General features: G+C 38.6%; 1 protein-coding gene across 2 annotated transcripts in view; it reads right to left on the bottom strand.

The window, feature by feature from the left end:
- LOC139106073 (uncharacterized) overlaps nt 1–13,898 on the bottom strand; it is a 278,883-nt gene that overhangs the window by 228,212 nt on the left and 36,773 nt on the right. For both annotated transcript variants that reach the window (XM_070662553.1, XM_070662554.1), the window contains exon 2: nt 5,146–5,318. In XM_070662553.1, coding sequence (XP_070518654.1) covers nt 5,146–5,309 — 164 coding nt within the window. In that variant the 5' untranslated portion in view covers nt 5,310–5,318. The remainder of the gene's footprint in view (nt 1–5,145; nt 5,319–13,898) is intronic.

The following is a 13,898-nucleotide window of genomic DNA, read 5'->3' as shown; positions in this document are numbered from 1 at the left end:
AACTTATTCGTATGCAACGCTTTCCTGTCCGCGGTCGAAATTACGTATAGTTGCGGAGCGATTAACAACACGTCCGCACGCCCGAGCCTCCGCGACTAGACTGAAGTAACCGTTAGAGATTTCGGCTCTTGGAGGAAGCGAGAGAACCGCGAAGAAATGAGAGAGCGATAGGTCCGATCGTCAACTGACCGTTGTCCTTCTCGCTCGGAGTTCTCGGAAGCTTCGATACCGTTAGAGATTTCGGCTCTTGGAGGAAGCGAGAGAACCGCGAAGAAATGAGAGAGCGATAGGTTCGATCGTCAACTGACCGTTGTCCGTTTCGCTCGGAGTTCTCGGAAGCTTCGAGCTCGACGCCGAGTTGATCTGTTTACGTTTTTTAGATGCGCTCGGCGAGCTCGACGCCGAGTTGGTCTGTTTACGTTTTTTAGGTGCGCTTGGCGAGCTCGAGGCGTTCTCCTAAAAAACAAAAGACAACGTCGTGCTCCACGCTCGAGCATATTTTTCTGCGATTCCGAGACCAACCTGTTACTTTGGAGCTCCTAGATCGTCGTCGTTATAAAACTGTTCGAGTCAAGCCTTAAAAATAATTCGAATATTTCTCTGTTTCTAATTTATTTCTTTAAAAAATTACTCGAAAAAATAGTAACGCAGTAAAGCGATCGTTAAAAGCACTTCACGTATAATACTATTTTTTTTTTTCGATAGAATTAACCGATCGCGCTTTATTTATTAATATTTAAGATTTTAAAAACAAGAAAATATATCCAACGCACAACTCAGGCAAAAAAAAAGGAAAAAAAATAACTTACTTATTATCAAACCCTATTTACGGAAATAAAAAAATGAAGGAATTTCTAATACTTTTGTGCCATCTCAGAAAATGCGATTTAGCACCTCTTTCCCTCAGAAACGATTCTTAAAATTTGTTAAACAAGTTTCGCGGACCTTTGACCCGCGTTGCGGACTCGCTATGCCAATCTCGAACGATTCGAATGCCGCAATTCGAGTCGCGAACGTACACGACATCGAGCTTCTCATAGCGGGATATCCGTTTTTCCATTTGACGGCTGTTCCCGTAAAAATCTGCCTCGTTAAGCACCCCGATGTATTTGAGGTGGCGCACTCACGCGTACTCGCACAATCCATCAAAAAACCGAAAGCAGAAAGCGTACACGTCTGCCGATAGGTTCGTCGGTGCAGATCAATGCGGGATAAAAAAAAATCAGCGAACGAAATAATCCGTGTAGCGAAATATAAATCACTATCAAATGCCATAAAACCTGCGAGTTTCTATCAACAGTTGCAAAGAGGTAAATCGCTCTCAAAGGACCGTAAAGAAACAGCTCGTTATCAAAAGCCGTTAAAAAAGTAAATTGCTATCGAGGCAGACACCAGTTTCGCGTCCGTATATATCTCGGATATCGTAAGAAAGTCAAAAGAAAAAAAAAAAAAGAAAATAATAATGAAATAATTTACAAAGATATAATCACAATTCGATTGATTACAATTTGATTGATATTGATTCATTGGTGCATATTGACGATCAATTTTAATATTATTTTATATTTTATATAAATAATAGAAAAAGCACATGAAACTGATCAACGTGTGATTATAAACGATCTTGATTGTCACATGTAAGTTAATAACGTTCAGCTATCGCTTGATTAATTGCTTGATTAAAAGCCGCCAGCTAGGTTGACGTCGTCTACTTCAAGCTAATTAACTGCCGACATGCGCGACAAATCAATCGAGAGCTAGTCTTTCAACCGGTCTCAAATTGGATTCGTACGGAACCATTACGCGCAAGAGGATATTGAACCGAGTACGAGATGGCCAAGTTTAAACGCGGACGTGTCATTCGTATTGAAATAATTTGATTATCATAGCGCTGTAATAAAGTAAACGACTGTTTACAGGGTAATAGAGTAAGTAAGCGCTGTTTGCGAGATACGATTAGGTAATAAAATTTTACCATATTTACACAATTTACGTTCGCTGTAAATATTACTTTTTTATAATCTTGATTTGTGTTTTAATTATCTGTTGCAGAAAAGATTTATTTAAAAAAAAAAAAACGTAACAAATAGCCTTACAAGAAAAGTTTTCTTGGAAACTATCGATTTAATATTCATCATCGAAATTACGAACCCGGAAGTTTTTCGAACCTATTCTATCTAATCGTCATGTTTTATTTTTCTTCGACATCATATTTCTTCCACGCGCGTAAACTTCTTTAACAAACTTTTTCGGATAATTTTTCGGATAATAATAAAAAAAAAATATTTTTTAATATATAAAAAACGACATAAAGAGAATAAATTAACAGCGAGATACGATAGATTAAATTGACAAAAAGCGTAGGACGCGTTTTCCTTGAACAGAAATCGTAAAAGCTCTCTGACGCTGGCATTTTATATATTCTACGGCTTAACTATCCTTTGATATTATCTCCAACATTGCCTCTACTTTGTCTCTACCAACGACTCTTTACGTCCATAACCTCTGGGTCCTGTACTAATACAGAAAGGGGTTTGATCTCTTTGACGAAAAATACGGGCTAATTGGCGTATATTCCACCGCGGTGAAACCGGCGTTTGTTAGTCACGATATTCCCAGGAGACGTACCAGATTCTGGAGAACCGCTTTGAGAGATTGGAATTGTCTTTAGTATTATTTCCTTATCGAGGTGACCGAGCAGCTCGATTAATTTGCAATGATAATTGTAATCTAGATATCTTTTTATCTTTCTATATTTGTCGCGACGAACAAGTTGGTCATTTTTTGCATCTCCGTCTATTTTACACTCATTAACTACAAAATAAATTGAGTTATGCATCGCGAATCATCGCACTATTTTATATGTATTTTATTAAAACAGCGTAATTATTAGTTTAAAACAATCTCGCCTGACTTTTCTAATTTAAATAAGCTGTTGACATATTGGCATCGTTAAGTGTTCCTTTGATCGAATTCCACGCGACTACGCGAAGGCGAGCATAATACGACAAAGTTTTACATTTCCGTATACTTGTCTCGCTACCGATTCAACATCCATTTCAACGACTCTTCACACGTGTAATACATGACACGCGGACGTGTTCACGCACGACAGCAACGATTCGAAATGTACCGGTGTAACTAAAGCTAAACACTGCCTAATGAACGCATACGGGCAGCTCTTTGGCACAAAGGTTCTCTTTCCGCTTTATATAAAGCACGAGTGAGTTATTTACATTGTGGTCGACAGAATTTCAAGCTGCACGAGGTTCTAATGAACCTTTACCTCCTCCATCCACCTTCATTGCATCTCTCTCCACGGCCACGTACACATCGTCTGGCCGAACAGGTTCGTTCGGGCCGGCGTGTCGGGTCGTTAATTAATTAAAATCTCGAAAGCGAAATCCGCATCGTCGCAAATATTTTAGATACCTCGAAAGCTTTATGAGGAAAATACTTCAAACTTCCTGACGCACCTCATCCCTCCCATCCGCTACGCGTCTACGTCCACCCCCGGGAAACAGGGATTCATTGCGAATAGCTGTAGAACCTTCGCCGCACGAATATTTACGAAGGGTGGCCGCGGATGCGGGGAAAAAAAGGAGTATTTAATGAAATGTACGTATGTCGAGAAAGAGAGAGAAAGAGAGAAAAAGAAAGAGAGAGAAATCGAAAAAGGGATGCCACGGAAATCATAAAAATACCACGAACCAGAAAATCGTAGAATTTCAATGATCAGCATTTAACCACTATGCATTTAATTTTTCTCGATAACTCACACCGACGCAAATATTTTTTTGCGGTAAAAATAGTCGTTCGCCCGTAATTAATAGACGCGTTTTTACTAACTTGCTAAAAAATTTTTATTATTTAATTGACGCAAATAAATAGACGAGGGAAAATGTTGTCTGTTATGATGTGTGTACGTATTTTGTTTTTTATCGAAGAAAAAAACAGATCGAATAATTATCACGCTGTAAGTCATTGAAAGTGTTGACAAAATGCCAACGATTAACCATCGAACTAAACGTGGGAATATACTTTCTCTGTCTTTTTTTTTTTTTTTTCTGACAGCGCTTATTACCAGCGACTTTTATCTAAGATTTTAGTTTCCAAGATTCCCAACACAAAAGGAAAGCATCTTAATTAGACGGGAAGAAGTTTAATTAGACAGTACGCTTAAGTGACATACTCAAGAACGACCTTTATCAAACTTGAGCATAAGACCATAAAAGAGGAGACAAAAACCTAAAAAATACGAAATTAATTTCATAACTTGTCACGGATTTAATTAAATTAAATACTTAAGCATCTTTTTCCCGTAACCATTGAATATTACGTACTACGACTAAACAGCACGCGATATAATAAAACTAAACAGAATGCTATATTAAAAAAAAAAAAAAAAAATTTTTTAATCGTACATGCCATTTATACCTAAGAAATCGCCGATTAAATCGTTTCACGTCGATATAACGTAATCATCCCTTTGTGTCGCGTATCAACCTTCGTTCACTTAGCTTTTCAATTATCAAGCCCAACATATGTGCGCAGTTTGCGGCGCTCCGATAAAGCCATCCTCGAAAATCCCAAGCTTGGTGAACACCGGCTCCGAAAAATACGCCAACCGCGAAAGCTTAACATCTCGGGGGTGGTATTATCCGCGAGTGGTGGCGGGCAAATCCCCGGTTCTGCACGAGCCAACGCTTCACCGGAGCAGATTGGCGAAGGAGATCAACGAAGTGGGCAGCAACGACCTTGCGCTTCCTGGCTGAGTTTAATCAGCCATACCTATCCCCGAACCGTGCTAGCCGCGACTGCACCTTAAAGCGGCCCAGTTAATGGCATTTATCCTCGCAAGGAATTAATGCGACTGGAAACTTGTTGTAAAATCCGCCATTAAACCACGGGACAAAGTTGAGCGTCGTATCGTCGAACACATAGGCATTCCATCCACTGCACCGTAACGAGTTCAGAAAGCATGATCCCCGACATATTCTCGCTACATAAAACTTTCGCGAATTTGCCGATCAGACGATCATTGCCACCGGGATGTTTCCGTCTGACCGATTTGTACGGTACGCGAGGGAGAATTAATCTCCAATTATTAATGCACGTAAAATTGTGATTTAAAAGCGTACTCACTTTTGTTGATTGTTATTTGCAACGGGCATGGGAGTCGGCACTCTCGGTGGTGGAACCGGAATAGCTTTTCTTCGGCCTCCACCAGTTTGATGGACCGTTGGTGTTACTCTCCCGGTCGGTGCTATTCGACCGGCGGTCCGTGGTCTTTCTGTTCGCACCTCCATAGTATATATCTGGAAAAGAAAAGAAAAAAAAAAACAAATTATTATTACACATGCCTTATTAAAAAATTTTCAAAAGAAAACAGTAGATTAAATTTATATAAAAAAAAAAGAAATATATTATTGAAGAATCGGCAAAGTATTATAAAAAGCAAGCGGTCGACGAGGTTTGAATAAAAGTATATCGCTTTCTCTGTAACTTTGAGTGTTGAAGATCACAGAAATGATGATAAGTTCCGAAAAGAACGAATGTTTGGAAAGCGCTGACAAGAAGAACGAAAAGAAAACCTGCCGACGTGCACAACTACCAATGTTAAAACTTCTGCTTCACGGTATGTCGTCGACTTCGCATCTTTCTCGCGTCTGTTTCCCTTCGTTTATTCAAACTAGTTTAACACGCCAAGCGGGTCTGGATACGATGCAGCAGCGTTATCGTTAACTCTAGGAATATCTCATAAGGAGCGCATAAAAATGAGAAAGCACGAATTTGATATATCAACGTGCAAAAATGAAATAAAATTTTTCCATCTTTTTAAATTTATGATAAAAAAATATATTTAAAGATTAGCATACGATTATTTATCTATATGCGACTTTGCTCGTTTATAATTCATCCTGAAACTTCCTTAAAGAAGAAGAAAAAAAAAAATGTTTTGTCTGTACAGATAGAATACAGATGCGCCACGAAGAAAATTCAAACGTTTTCCATACTCTACTCTTCTTGTCTACAGTCACCGGAAGAAAGAAACGCACGCCGTGCAATCTCAAGCCGGTAGTGCAGCGTTTTTGTCGGAGATGCTTTAGCGGCGCGGGCGTGAAGAACAGAGGAGACGCCAGCAAAGAAGGAGACGAGAAGAAAAGGACGGCGGACGACCGGTGCGATCATTATTTCTCGACGTGTGTATTCCACCGAGATGAGGATTCCGGTGAAACAATGCGCGCCAGCAAGTTGGTTTAAATATTCAACCTCCAACACGAATACACGCTATTCACGCTCGTGCGCACGCGGGTGCAACAATTTAAAACTATGTCAAAACAATGGTTTAAAAAAATTAAAAAAAAAAAAAAGGAAAGAAAGAAAGAAAGAAACAAGAGTGGTTTCCAGCTGTATAATAAAAGTATTAAATTCTGTAAGGTCTCTGATAAAGTTAGAAATTAATTTTAAAAACTGTAAAATTATTGCGCTAATTTAAATTGAAAGCATTCTTCTATAAAAAATATTTTAATATTAAAAAGAAACTTTGTTACTAAATTATTCGAAAAATGTCACGTTAAAACTAACTTCTTATTTGACTGTCCGCTCTTTATTCATTTCTCCCCTTCCTTGTATATTTTAGTCCATAGACGGGCATGAAAATTTTACGATTGCACGGATTCGTGTGCAAAAAAAAAGAAAGGAAAAGAAAAAAAAAAATTTGTTCCTCTATGCAAACGGAGGAAAAATATCGCAATGTTGGCAACTGTAGGAGACGAGACGGGAAAATAAAGCCCGAACAACGGAGTGGTACCGGCGGCAGTGGCGGTTTCACAATAGGGAGCATCTGCTTAGCAAATTGCGAAAAATAATAACGTTTACACCCGAATCCGTAGCACGAAGCACCGTAAGAGTCTGCCCCGTGGTATACATCGTAACACAATAACGCCCACTCGTGGAACTGCAAACTCGGAGACCGGGGAAGGGTGAATGCGAAGGCAGACGATGAAGAGGACGAAGAGGATGAGAGGTGCAAAACGAACGGCGTGGAAGCTCTCCTTCGTAGTGGTGCATCCGCGAAAACAATATGTCACGTATATACGTGGAAAATCGCGTACACGCGCATGCCTGTCACGCGCGATACCGAGTTGTTCAGCCGAAGGCGATTCCGGGACTTCTTTGACTCTTACTTCCGCGCCTTTGACAAGGCGAATGCATCGCCATCATCTGCGCACATTTCCTGTCGAAGATTCCCGCCGAGCACTCCAAATCAACCTCACCGATTGATCTGCGCTACTTCGGTGCTAGAGATTTTCCGAGTTTCCTCTGTCTTTGTAAAACATAACATCGAGATAATGAGCTCCAGCTTTCGAAACCAGAGAGAAACATGCAATTACCAATCTGAATTATTGATTCCGTTCGTTTACTCGGAAATAGACGAGCAATACGTTTAATGCGACATAATACGCTGGCATGACTAATTCGTGGCATTATCAATGATGCTAATCGCTATCTATTTACGAGGATAATGAATACCGCAAATTAATAACGTTCGATTGACACGTTACGTCCGAGCCTCATCCGTTGAGCGACGTGCACATTGTTGTTCCTAACAAGAGCGCGAGCTTCCCAATCCCTCGAACTCTTTCACCACGTCAATGTTACACATCGATCGTTCGTTGTGCATCCACTTTCCGGCAGCGATCAAAAAACGTCATTAACTAGAAAAAAATTATTTCCAATTTAGCAAATAAAATTCACAGAATTATTTAATGGAAATGAACACGCAATGTTACATGGAAAATAATTAATTTGCGCATCGCCATCGACGTTACCGTTAATATAATAAATAAAATACAGTTAACATTAAAACGTAACATTTTTGACAGCAATACGTTTCATTAATTTATAATTTTATTACGAAACTTGTGTCTTCGAGTAAGTAAAAAATAAAAAAAATAAAAAACTAACGGAAGGAAAATGTATCACGTCATTATTTCAATGAGAGCTACGTCGGCAATATTTAATACTGAATTTTACGTAAGCTTCATTATCTCCTGCATTGAGATAATCGATTAAGTGATGACGCCAATCGTCGCGAATTAATACGCTAAATTAATAACAGTCGATCGATTCGCCGATTAGTATTGCAGAATGCATTTCGCAGTCACCTAATTCCTTTGTATTCGCACACCAGGCGAGCGAACGCGCTTTCGAGGATCAAGACGGGAAAGTGTTATTAACGTGTGAGAAAAAGGGCGCGCGACTAAAAAAAAGAGATATTTCGCTTTTCGCGAAGAAGAGAGAAAAACAAGTAACGAGAGAAAGAAAAAGAAACGGAGGTCGGCCGCATTCAAAAGAGAATTTATCGGCGATATTTCTCGACCGGACGACGTCGGCATCGCGCAATGTCGGCTTCCGTCGATTCCTATTAATCATCGGCGCACAACTGCGCCCATATCAACACGCTGGCCGAAGATACATGTCGGGAGTTTCTCATGCTGCGACGCGATCGCCACATGTGACCACATCCCCGACGTTCTCATGACGATCGCGTATCACATCACATACGCGGCACGCGTTTACCTTTCATTTTAATACCCTTTCTCTCTTTCTTTCTCATAACGCTGCGATAAACCACTTCATTTGCAACAATATAAATTTCAAAGAAATTTCGTAACAATTTAATACCTTATACGGATGAATGTATTTTATACATTTAGCTGAATAATTATTATAAAGTTACTTTAACATTTAAAACATCGTGAAAATTGTAAAAATTGTATGAACGTGACATTTAATTTTAATAAAATAAAATTTAATTTAAATATTAATTAAAATTATTTTGCGATATTAAAAAATTTATGTTATACCATATTTATTTTTATTAAATCTTTTTTTTTAATTTTTTTTTTTTGGCTATCAGTTCTATAAAAATTATGTAAACGTTACTGAAACATATAACATTATATTATACATAGATATAATTAATATTAAAAAATGTACTTTTTGATACGTGTGTGTTCGTTATTTACATATTCATATTTATCATTTCGCGGAAAGTTTTCCGAAGACTCGCGCGTGTGACTACAACATGCACGATTTTCCCGTCCCCTTTATGTTTGTTTAAGCAAGTAAATGATCTATGTATCTTGTCCGCGCCACGAGACGGACGAGCAGACTTTATAAATTCGGGACAAATTAGTTTATCTTCCAGCAATGTTTACTATACACTAAAAAGCCAGCGGAACCGCACAGGCCACCCACACACAGTTAAATCAAAGGCCCCGCTAAAAATATAACATGTTTCTCATCGCAACACCCCTCCTCGCTCTTTCTTGACTTTATCTTTCGTACGTTTGTCCAGGAAGTTGATTTAGAGTATGAAAGGATAATTATATATAAATATTAATTTTTTAATGCAATAACGCGTTAGGTAAAACAATTTCACAAAGTAGTTGCGGTTATTTAAAATTATAGAGAAAGCAGAATTCAATGTGTAAAATAAAGAATAACATAAAAGATAAACTAAGAATTTAATATAAATTATGTATTAACATTCACATATATTCCTTTCTTTGTGATAAAGTTGTGTAATTAGAAAAGTTAGTGTAATGATTAAAATGTAAATGTATAATCAAAATTTTGCCAAACGGTTTTTGCACGTCATGCCTCCAGGCTGATTTCCCTTCACAAACAAATGATCGATCGATATCGTTTATCTGTATTTTTTTTTACGCTTGTTTCTACTGAATGGCCATCCCTGTCCTTTCAACTGGACGTGATAAAGTAGTCAACACAAAATTATGATCGATGCTGTTTGTTACTGAAGGGGTTACTGTTGACGTCAATTTTCACACATGTGGTTAAAATATCAAATGGTCATGCTATTTGTCGTCATGTACAACGAACTAACAGCAATCGTGACTACAGTTATATTTCGTAAATTATAAATTTACAGAAGCAATAAGTGAAAATATTCCGACTCACGTCTGTTAACGAGAAACCTAAATAAAGTATACCCGTTGCAAATAATAACTGCGGCTCCTAGTCTGGTAAAAGTTACAGCGAGCGTCGTATATTAATATCCTGCAAGTTTTCATGATCCTCAACGATGTTAGACGTGTAGTAAGCGGCACATATGGCAGGCAAATACGAACGTAGGAAAAACAAATAGGTGTCCCGCTTCGGTCCCCTTCGCGACCAAATCTCCCTGTGGCCCTTTAACAACGCGGCGGCACGGTGCGCGCGACAATGCCGGGGTTAATGAAAGACGTGGGTGCTAGTTATGGATGCCATAACTCAGTATGGACGGGGCGTCGCGCCGTAACGCCAGCCGAATCGGTTCAACTACACCTTCTCGTGTGCGCGTCTCCCTTCCCATTACATGACTTCTGACTCAGAACTCGCGGGGGGTCCATGGAGAACTCGGGGACAGAAGAATAGCGATGAATTCACGCGCTGCCAGAAGGCGCTTATCGTTCGAATGCTGCGAAGTATTGAATGCCCGACAAAATAATTTCCTTACTGGCATTTTTAATATAGCTAAGTGCATCGTCTAAATTAAAAACATTTTTCTTTTTTTCTAATTTATTCAATATCGTCAAGCCAAATTTAGAAATAGGTACTCGTTAAAAGAAATATCAAAATTATTTTAACGTATGCCTTCTTTCTTTTTATACGCAAAGAAATTTTTTTAATAATTAAAAGCTCTCATGTGTGCTTTAAGTTTCCTGTCTTAAATTTCTTTTCAAGTAATTCAGATATACAGCTGTCATCAATATTTTTCGCGAAGATCATTACGACTACATCATCCTATTCATAAAGACGATATTTAACGAGACGTTAATTATGTGCGGCAGTCAAAGAGAGAGAGAGAGAGAGAGAGAGAAAGAGAAAGAGAGAGTCCTCGGCAATAAAGCGCAACGTTCTAAATTTTCGAAAGTGAAAGGTCCGTCTGCTTTAGCGAAATAGTGCACCTGATACAGGCTAATGCGACATGTTTGAATTTCAGGTCCTTCGTTTAATTAATTAACGGAACACCGTGAAGACGTCGGGTTTCTTCTGCAACTTCTTAGCCTTTTCTCTCTTCCGTACCTTCTCCATACCCGAGGAAGCCGCGCTGCATTTCTAGCTAATGAAGTCTCGGGCACTTCGAGACTTGAACAATAAACAGTCCTAGTTAACCTCGGTGGCGCAAGGCACGCGACCGTGGTACATCTCCCTGCCTTTTTCGTACTTATTCTCGAATTAGGTCCTCGCCGTGGCCCTCTCGAGTCCTATAAACTCGCGGAACGACGTGCTTGTCGCGCTTGCACGGCTGCTTCCAAAAAGGAGTGTCGAGCATATAGTGAGATAATTTTTTTTTTTCTTTTTTTCTAAATATCTTTTCTTCGTCCTTTCACGTTATATCAATCCTCTTCTTGGTTACGTGTGCTTTGAAATTACGTTTTTAACAATTTTCTTTGTACTCGACATAACACATCATGCACGCGTATCTCTGTATCGCATAAAAATTAACCGTTACCTATAAATATTAAATTAAATTTTTTTTTTTTTTTTGACAATTTATAATTATGTTAAGCGAGGATTTATTCGCCTAAACTAGACACTGTTATCACAGTAAAATAAATTATCGCGGTAATTAAATATTTAGCTACGAGAAAGTAACCACTGTTTAGTAAATCCCGCCGGAGTGTTTATGCGCGCGGGTGGTTAAAACATTCAAATTTACTCACGGCGGATAATTAGTAAAGTACTCAAACGTCGATGTGGCAATGTTACAATTCATGATACTTAACCACGGCTAGCCGTCGCTCGCTTTACGCCGGCTCGATCACATAGAGAAATAACCCTCGTAATTTAATTAAGAACGCGAATTTAATTAATGTGTCTCGAGAAACATTAATTACCAGTTCTGTGAACAATGACGGCAACGCGTGCTTTGTTACGCCGCCTCTGTAAAGTACGTTTGGCAGCCGGAGTAATGGAAATGGATTTTGCAATTCGGCAATGATGAAAGTTCGATACGATACGGCCTCTCGGTAGTGCACATACGCCAGCAAGAATTGCTGCACGCTTGATAATTAACGAGACGGAATATGACTAAACAGCACGAAGTGAGGAAGAGCAGAACGAAGCTAAACAGATCCTCGAATCGTTTCGATGAGTTTCAAACGAGATCATCGACTTCCTTGTACCAGAGACATCTAATCGTACTTTCGTCGATTATCTCCTACTATTATTTTCAACCGTAGTTTTTTTTCTTTTTTTTTTTTTAATAGCTAGAATAATTAATCACGCATTGATAACTGATTTGTCACTCTTTTAAAACGAGGTATCATCGAATTCCCAAAAGTAGAAACTCCGAGCATCTCTGTATGTAAATTGGTATGCCGGGCATACAGCCGTCATAAACATTTTCATTCGATTTGGCAGCGGCCGACGAGCAATAAAGCAATTAGCCCATTGTAATCATACCATCGACGTTCGTTACATCTCGATCGCAAGCGAGATCGCGGTTAAGATTCGTTTTGCGATGTAGATCGGGGAATAATCAATCGCGCTGGGAGTATCGAGTCATCATCTCTCTCGTACAGATTGTCGATACGTTACCGTGTACCAAGTGCCTGTTTGTAGCGTTTAATTATCGCTGCAACCATTACTTGGTCGCATTATGACTACACCCTAACAGTCCACAAACGACAATTTTGTGCAACCGCAGCAGCCATACAAACACGACGTTTAACACGCTTTACTACTAATATCAGCTACGATTAATTAATACAGCTGAAATAATTAAATTATAATCGATTTATCCGAACAGCGAATACAACGGCAATCTCTTCTATTATGTTGTAACAAACAGTTGATGTCCATTCTTAGAAATTGCGGTTTTATTTCAGATAAAACAACGTCAGCTTTAATAAGCCGTTATTTTTGAAAAGCGGGCATGGATAATTTCGTTCGTGCATTAGACATGGACCAGAAGAACTTAATCAAGTCCGAGCCATCTGGCTCATGGATTTCGACGGTATATTTCGGTAGAAGCTAATGAAGATGTTCTATTATTCGATTAACCGATAATGGAAACAGAAGAGATATATAGTCACGTTTATACGAAATTGGGATGCTTCAAATAACAATATTATTCGAGGTACCGTATATTCTATTAATAAGTCGTTGTTGCTCGTAATTAAAGGTAAATGAATAAAAATTGCAATCTTTAACTTAATAAAGCAAAAAGAAAAAAAAAAACAAAATTACAAGTTAGAGAAACGTGAAAAAATTTCAATTCTACACTTGTTCAGATTTACCGTTAACTTTTATAACAATCAACGATGAATTATCACCTAATACTTTAATATCTAGGTTAAGATACTTGCGCAATTAACTACAGAGAATAAAAATAATAGAGCTGAACCGTAGAAATATTTTCTTTCGTTTGGTGCAGACTCGATGGAAGTAATCCCGAGTAAGTGGGAAATATCTCTTATACTCCCTACGCTGACTGAAAAGTAATAAAAGTGGATTACGCGGTGGATCCTCGCACGGCCCTTCCTCGAACTTCCGAATCTCGTCCCTTCTAGAAGCGGGAAAATGGATTTTATGACACGCAGGGGTGAGAATGCAGCTGACTGACTTGCTGACTGACTGACTGACTGATATCGGAAATTGTGTCTTTACCCGATTGTATCTACATGGCGTTCTAAAATTATAGGTAAAATCCTCTTAGCCGCATCATTTTTGATAAGCTCCAAAATTATAATTCTTTATATCACGTCTGTCATATTTAATTTTCAACACATTAAGGAAAAAATTTAAAATGCTGTTAAGGTAAAGTTTACTTACAATAAAATAAAAAAAATTTTTTTAATATCTATTACATAAACCTCCAA

This window comes from Cardiocondyla obscurior, linkage group LG10 (genome assembly GCF_019399895.1).
Source record: "Cardiocondyla obscurior isolate alpha-2009 linkage group LG10, Cobs3.1, whole genome shotgun sequence".
In the NCBI taxonomy this organism is placed as follows: domain Eukaryota; kingdom Metazoa; phylum Arthropoda; class Insecta; order Hymenoptera; family Formicidae; genus Cardiocondyla; species Cardiocondyla obscurior.
Note: the sequence above shows the minus strand (reverse complement) of the source record. Positions and strands in the feature narration are given on the sequence as shown.